Below are 8,046 nucleotides of genomic sequence, written 5' to 3' on the forward strand. Positions count from 1 at the left end.
CCCCGCGTTGGGCTCTGTGCTGACAGCTCAGAGCCTGGAGTCTGCTTCGGATTCTGTGTCTCCCTCTCTCTCTCTGACCCTCCCCCATTCATGCTCTGTCTCTCTCTGTCTCAAAAATAAATAAACATTAAAAAAATAATAAAAAAAAGAATTGGATGCTTAACTGACTGAGCCACTCAGGCACTCCTGTATTCTTTATTTTTTATTTTTATTTTATTTTATTTTATTTTATTTTATTTTATTTTATTTTATTTTATTTTATTTTATTTTTTTGCGTTCAACGTTTTTTTAATTGCTTATGTTCAATACAAACCACAGTGTCTAAATTCACAATACAAGTTTCATTAGTCTTGGGTATTTTTATATTATTTGTAAGGACTATCAATTTTATTAACACACTGTTCTTAGCATACAGGTGCAAATTATTTTCTAGCTATTGTTAATACTAAGGTAGGGTATTCTGTGGAAGTGCTAAGTTATCATTCAGTGAGTTATTTGCTGTTGTTCCTTTTCTGCCATTTCTTGTTGGCGAATCGTATCCTGGGCTGCTTGCTGCATTTTCTCCAATTTTTCCAGAGTCAGAGATTTTAAGGGTAAAAGTTTGGGTTTACACAGCACCATTGTGGTTATATCTTCCACAGACAGCTGCCCTTGTTTTGGAAGAACTTCCCGGAACATTGACTTCACTTCCACCATATCTGAATTGTTGGATACAGCTAAGTTTTTTCCTGGGATGACTGGTCACCTTTGGTCCTTTTTCGGGCCTACTTACAGACTCCTCTCTCTTCTTTCTTTTTTAAAATATATTTTCATTGAAGTATAATTAACATACAGTGTTACATTAATTTCAGGTGCACAACATAATGATCTAACAATTCTAAACATTACTCAGGGCTCACCATGATAAGTGTAGCTACTGTCTGTCACCATACACGATTATTACATATTATTGTCTATATTCCCTATGCTGTACTTTTCATCTCTGTGACCTAGTTATTTGATAGCTGGAGCTTGGTACCTTCTAATCCCCTTAATCTATTTTGCCCATCCCCCTGTTACCACCCTTCTGGCAACCACCAGTTTGCTCTCTGTATTGAGGAGTCCGGTGTTGGGGGTGCCTGGGTGACTCCGTTGGTTAAGTGTCCGACTTCAGCTCAGGTCATGATCTCATGGTTCATGAGTTCAAACCCGTGTGGGACTCTGTGCTCACAAGCATGGAGCCTGCTTGGGATTCTCTTCCTCTCCCTCTCTATGCCCCTCCCCCACTCACACACATGCTGTCTCTCTCTCTCTCTCCTTCTCTCTCTGTCAAAAATAAATAAACACTAAAAAAAGAGTCTGGTTTTGTTTGTTTTATATTTTAGATTCCACATATATATGAAATCTTTCGGGATTTGTCTTTCTCAGTCTGACGCATTTCACTTGGCATCATGCCTTCTAGGGCCATCTGTGTTGCAGATGGCAAGATCTCATTCTTTTTTATGGGTGGGTAATATCATTGCTGACAGATACACATCTTCTTTACCCATTCATCTATGGATGGACCCTTGGGTTGCTTCCTTATCTTGGCTATTGTAAATAATGTTGTAGTAAATGTAGGAGAGGCATATCTCTTTTTGATGAGTGTTTTGATTTTCTTTAGGTAAATGCTCAGTAGTGGAATTGCTGGGTCATATGGCATTTCTATTTTTAATTTTTTTTTTTGGGGGAACCTCTATAATGTCTTCCACAGTGACTGCACCAGTTTGCATTCCCACCAACAATGCCCAAGGGTTCCTTTTTCTCCACATCCTCATTAACACTTAAAAACTCCTTAGTTTTAGACCTGGGTGTGCTTTTACCAGTTTATTAGTTGTATGACTTTGAATAAGTCACTTGATCTCTTTGAGCCCAAATTTGATAATTTGAAAAATGATGTTATCCTGAAATCATAAAATTCGTAGAAGAAAACATAGGGGGTAAGCTTTTTGACATTGGTGTGGGCAACAATTATTTGGACTTGACATCAAAAGCAAAGGCAACAAAAGCAAAAACAGACAAGTGGGACCACATCAAACTGTACAGCAAGGGAAACCGTCAACCAAATGAAAAAGACAATCTACAATTTGGGAGAAAGTAAATGCAAATCTTATACAGTATCCGATAAGGATTAGCATCCAAACTATATAAAGAATTCATACACCTTCAATAGCAAAGAGAAACAAGCAAACAACAAAAACCCCAAAGAGCATTATTAGTCAATTCAAAGATGGGTAGAGCCTCTGAATATACATTTTTCCAAAGAAGACATCCAGGTGGTCAAGAGGTGCATGAAAATGTACTCAACACCACTAATCATCGGGGGAACGCAAATCAAAACCACACTGAGATATCACCTCACATCTGTCAGCGTGGCCACTATAAAAAAAGAAATAGCAAGTGTTGGTGCGGAGGTGGGAAAAGAGAACCCTGCACACTGTGGGAGGGAACATAAATTGGTGCGGCCACTATGGGAAAGAGTATGGAGATTTCTCACAAAAATAAAAATAGAACTACTGTATGATCCAGTAATCCCACTTCTGGGTACTGACCTGAAGAAAATGAAATCACTTTCTGAAAGAGATATCTGCACCCCCATGTTCCGTCCCACGTTATTTACAACAGGACATGGAAACAACCTAAACGTCCACCGATGGATGAATGGATAATGACGAAATGGTATGCGGATACAGCGGAATATTACTTGGCCATAAGAGAGAAGAGACCCTGTCATTTGTGACGGCAGGGATGGGCCTTAAGGGCATTATGCTAAGTGAAATAGACAGAAAGAGAAAAATATTGTATGATCTCACTTTTTGCTGGAATAAAAAAAAAAAACCCTGAACTCAGAGATACAGAGAACAGATCAGTGATTGCCAAGGTGGGGGGGGGGGTGGGGTGGGCAAAATGGGTGAAGGTGTGAAAAAGCCCCCACCTTCAACTCCGCTTGCCTCGTAGGTCGGCTGTGAACACTGAGGAAGGAGACCATGACCGTGAGGGGCCGAGAGTTCCCGGTGAGCTCACTCCAGAAAGACAGCCTGAGCTTCCACTATTTCTCCCCTTTCTTTCTTCTTTGAAAATAATAATGGCAACAGCAACAGTGATAATAACTGACATTTGTTGACAATTTGCTCCGTACTCGTCTTTAGCTGTTCTTTACGCAGGTGAATTTTAAATCTCACTCTAACCATGTGGGGTAGGTACAACGATGATCCCCAATTTACAGACAAGCACCCTGAGGCATAGAGAGGGGAAATAATTTCTTGCGTGTCAGGTGTAGTCAGGGTGAATTAGACTTTGAAGCCGGGTAGCCCAGCTCTGCTGTGTGAGCTCTCAACACTCTACCCATCGATCACGAAAACCTGATGGTCCACTTCCCTCATACTCCCCCTGCCCTGTCACCTCTCTTTTCCTGGATGAAGGGCTGGGTGCTATTCTTAGGGCCGAGGGCTCGGGACATCTCACCACCTCCCCCCATATCTCCAAGCCCCTCTGCCACCCAAGTCCCTGTACCATCACAACTCTGCAAGGGGCTGGTGAAGCTCTCCCCAGACGAGTACCCGAATCACGGAGGCATCGACCGGTGGAGAGTTCGGAGGGCACCAGTGAGCACAGGTGTGGGGGCCCTAGCAACGAGGACAACAGTCGGAAGGCTCAAGGAATGGTTGAAGCCAGCAGCTGCCAGCTAAGAGTCCCTGAGTCGAGCAGGGGAGGGTTGTGGAGGGATGGCTGCCTTTGGAAGAGGAAAAGACAGACGGCTGGACATTAAGGGAGGAAGAAACAGCTTCTCTTATCCCCAGAAGGCCATCTTGGAGCCTCGCTTGGAGAATAAACCTCCTTTCCCCTTTGTCGGTGACAGGATCCAGACCCCAGCATGTGCATACTTAGCTTATGTCACTAAATCTGGGCGGACTCACCTCTAGTGTTCTGGGAAGCAGCTCTGAATATTAACAGCAGCAGCAGCAGCAGCAGCAGCAAGAGTCCTGAAGCAGAAAAAAACCAGTGAGAAGACAAAAAGAGGAGTGTGGAGCTCTGGTGTTAGTTCCTGGTGGCATGGTCATTGCCTCCTGGGGAGGTGGGTCTGGTCCTGCGGCCCACAGCTTTCCAGCAGCAGCCACAGGGCTCTCGGACCTTTCATGGAACTGAGGACTCAGTTTTTGCCCTTCACATCCCTTGACTCCCAGAGGAGTCAGTCACTAACAGACACATCCTCACGGAGCCTCAGTGCTATAGGTGAGGGGACAGAATATACACAGGTGATGTCAGGGACACAAGGTAGAAATTCCAACCTTTCCCAGTGGAGGGAGTGAATCTTGAAGCACAAAATCCTCACAGTGGCCAGGTTCTTAGTTCTCTGGCAATGGCAGAAATCTACCCTGAGGATTTCTCTCCCAGGGTCACTGTCCCCTCTTTGACATACATGTTTTGGGGCACACGAGAAGAACGTGGGTTTGGGCGTCAGACAGCCCCAAGTCTGAGCCCTAGCTCACAGCAGTATCAGCAGGGCAGGGAGCCCTGGAGTCAAGAGAGTGGGGGAGCTGATGACAGGTGAGGAGTGACAACTAAGGGCATTGTCAGGTAGAGCCACCGTCTCCTGGTTAAGTGGCCTATCCAGGTGCAGCACCCATGACTTCTGTGGTTCTTGCATGCGAGCTCCTGGCCCTCCTGTGGCGCACTGAGGGCACAGCCTTTCCCTTTATCCCCCAGTCTCGTCCTGAGCGATGGGTCACTGGACAGGCTCTGTGGTATACACACCACTGCAGACTCGAAGGAATCTATTCTACAGGCAATCACTGGGCCACCTGTTAGAGTCTCTCCTTCCATTTGTGGGAGGCAATGAACCCTATGAAAATCTTTTCATATCTGTGTGCCTTTATAGGATTTTCCTAGAATGTGCCCAGCATTAAAATCCTGTTCCACAAATCAGATGATAAGAAATGCGGCTATTTTCAAAATTTTTAAAGTTTACTCATTTTTGAGAGAGAGAGAGATAGAGAGAGACAGAGTGTGAGCAGGGGAGGGGTAGAGAGAAAGAGAGGGAGACACAGAATCCGAAGCAGGCTCTAGGCTCTGAGCTGTCAGCACAGAGCCTGACACGGGGCTTGTACCCATGAACCACAAGATCATGTCCTGAGCTGAAGTCGGACGCTCAACTGAGCCACCCAGACACCTCGAGATGTGGCTATTTTCATGACAACCAGGAAACAAAATTACAAGCAATAAAGACAATACGTAAGGAACGCTTAACTTACTATGTAACAGGTATCATACTAAACATTGAGGGAAAGAAAGACTAATCAGAATTAAGTTGATTTTGCTATTATGCACTGTTATTGTCCTTTAAACCATGCTGTGACCCACACAAAGCCTATGGGCTAAAGGATATTTTTCTTAGCTCATTAGAGTTTTTAGAGAATTTGCTATATAGTCTTGTAAAAAAAATAGTATAGGTAACATGATGGTTAATTTCATGTAACAAATTTGGGTGGGCCACAGCACCCAGATATATGGTCAAACATTAGTCTAGATATCTCTGGGCAGGTGTTTTTTTTCAGATGAGAGAAACAGTTAAATCAGTAGACTCTGAGTAAAACAGATTATCTTCCATAATCTGGGTGGGCCTCATCCAATCAGTTGAAGTCCTTAGGAAAAACAAAAGAAGTCTGACCTCTTTTGAGGAAGAGGGAATTCTGCCTCCAGACTGACTTTGGACTTGAGATAGAACATCAAATCTCCCCTGGGTTTCCAGCCTGCTGGCCTGCCCTGCAGAATTTCAGCTTCCCAACCTCCACAATCTCATGAACCAACTCCTTAAAATGAATGAATCTCTCCCTCTTTCTCTCTCTCTCTCTTTCTCACTCTGTCTCTCTCTTTCACACACACACACACACACACACACACACACACACACACACACACACATTGTATTGGCTCTGTTTTTCTGGAGAAACTGGACTGATATAGGTAGTAAAAGGAGAAATCTTTGTTGGATTGGCCCTGGGAATAAGTTTCACTGATTATCTCCTTTGAGACTTAATACAAGTGAGTTTATATCCTTCTCAACATCTCCCCTTCGTCTTTGGTAGAGAAAGTGGGAAAAAAACCAGAGTCTCAGGAACACAGAATATTCTCTAACTGGTTAGAGAGTTCCCAGATAGCTTTAGTTATCTGTCACTATTGTTACAATTCTACCTACCTGGCAGCAGTCGATATCTGTTCCTCATGGTGCGGACCTCTGCTCTTGGTCTGTGCGTGTTACAAAGGCTTCCTATTTTAAGTCTGACTTGGCCCACAGGAGCTGACTTAGGAAACTGCTTGTCTGGATCCTTTCTTTCCCCCTAGTCTGTCCTGTGATTAACTTCCCAGAAACTCCACTTCTATTTTTTAAATATTTGCATAGCATTACTGGTATTTGTACTGAAAGCTTCCATGAAAGTGGTTTTTAAATGTTTGTGATACAGGAAGATGTGGTCCTGTGTAATCCATGTCTGGTCTAGAACTAAGGTGTTTTTATTCTTCAGCAATACTCAACGCAGCCTTAGACTCATATGTACTGGCGAAGGAAAATACTCCTGATAGGTTTCAAAAGATGAGAAAAACGTCCCCAAATGTTCCACTCGTCTGTGTGGTGGAACTATAGTGAGATTCTTTGTTTGCATTGTTTAAATCTCCTTTGTTTTCTACCTGGCCACGTGTATGATTAGTCTGCTCGCCCTGCAGTAATAACAGAGTATCAACTGGGTGGCTCAAACCACAGAAATTTATCTTCTCAGTTCTGGAGGCTGGATTCCAAGATGAAGGTGCCGGGAGGGTTGGCTCCTGGTGAGAGCTCTCTCTTGGCTTGTGGATGGCCACCTACTCCTTGTGTCTGCATGTGAGCTTTCCTTGTATGTGGAGAGGGAGAGGGAGAGGGTGAGAGAGAGAGAGACAGAGACAGAGACAGAGAAAAAGAGAGAGGGAGAGGGAGAAGGAGAGGGAGAGAGAGATCACGGGTGTTTCTTGCTTTTCTTACAAGGACACTTTTAGAGCCCCACCCTTATAACCACATTTAACCTTAATTACTCCTAAAAAGTCCTGTCCGTAAATACAGTCTCACGTGTGTGTGTGTGTGGGGGTGTGGGGGGGGGGGTGGGTGGGTGGCGGTGTTTAGGGCTTCAACCTGTGAATTTTGGGGGGATATGATTCAATCCACAAAACTGTGTGTTATTTAATATCTAGGAAAAAATAAATTTTCATGAAGAAAAGATATCCTGGTTTCTCCCTAACTTCTGAAGGATTTTTTTTTTTTTTTTTTTATGGATATAAGATTCTGGACTGACTCTAATCTTTTCTCTCGATACCTGAAAGATGTTGTACTACGTTCCATTGGCACCCATGATTTCTGATAAGAAATGAGCAGATATCTGAAATGTTTGTTCCCTTAGGGATGAAGTATCATTATCTCTCATTGCTTTCAAGGATTTTTTTCTTTGCCTTTAGGTATCAAAAATTTGATTGTGATGTATCTTGTCCCTAATTTGTTTGAGTTGATACTGTTTGGAGTTTCCTCAGCTTCTTCTTTTTTTAAGTTTATTTCTTTATTTTGAGAGACAGAGCAAAAACAGGGGAGGGGCAGAGAGAGGGAGAGACAGAATGGCAAGCAGGCTCCGCACCTCAGCACAGAGGCCCGATGCGGGGCTCGAACTCACAAACTGTGAGATCATGACCTGAGCAGAGATTGAGAGTCGGACGCCTAACTGATTGAGCCACCAGACACCCCATGGAGTTTCCTCAGCTTCTTGAATTTATATGTTCTTGTCTTTTCGAAATTTGAGAAATTTTAGCCATTTTTTTCCCCTCTGAATAATTTTTCAGTTCTGTATTCTCTATCTCCCTCTGGAATTTAGTGACAGATATCTTAAACTTTTTTTTTTTTTTTTTTTTTTTTTAGTCCCATAGGTCCCTGAGACCCTGCTAATTGTTTTGTAGTTTATTTTGTCTGTTTTGTTCAGATTGGGTAAATCATATTGTTTTGTCTTCAGTTCACTG

The 8,046-nt window shown here is 43.2% G+C and overlaps 1 protein-coding gene across 1 annotated transcript; it reads right to left on the minus strand.

The window, feature by feature from the left end:
- Positions 1-444: 444 nt before the first annotated feature.
- On the minus strand, positions 445-768 carry LOC122214072 (BBSome-interacting protein 1-like). The gene has a single exon (XM_042928713.1). The coding sequence runs from the start codon at positions 694-696 to the stop codon at positions 484-486; it is 213 nt and encodes a 70-aa protein (XP_042784647.1). The 5' UTR covers positions 697-768; the 3' UTR covers positions 445-483.
- Between the last annotated feature and the right edge of the window lie 7,278 nt (positions 769-8,046).

Source organism: Panthera leo, chromosome A2 (assembly GCF_018350215.1).
Source record: "Panthera leo isolate Ple1 chromosome A2, P.leo_Ple1_pat1.1, whole genome shotgun sequence".
In the NCBI taxonomy this organism is placed as follows: domain Eukaryota; kingdom Metazoa; phylum Chordata; class Mammalia; order Carnivora; family Felidae; genus Panthera; species Panthera leo.

Bases quoted from the DNA above. Each gene is read 5' to 3' on its own strand.
- LOC122214072 (XM_042928713.1), bottom strand. From the start codon at position 696: ATGGTGGAAGTGAAGTCAATGTTCCGGGAAGTTCTTCCAAAACAAGGG.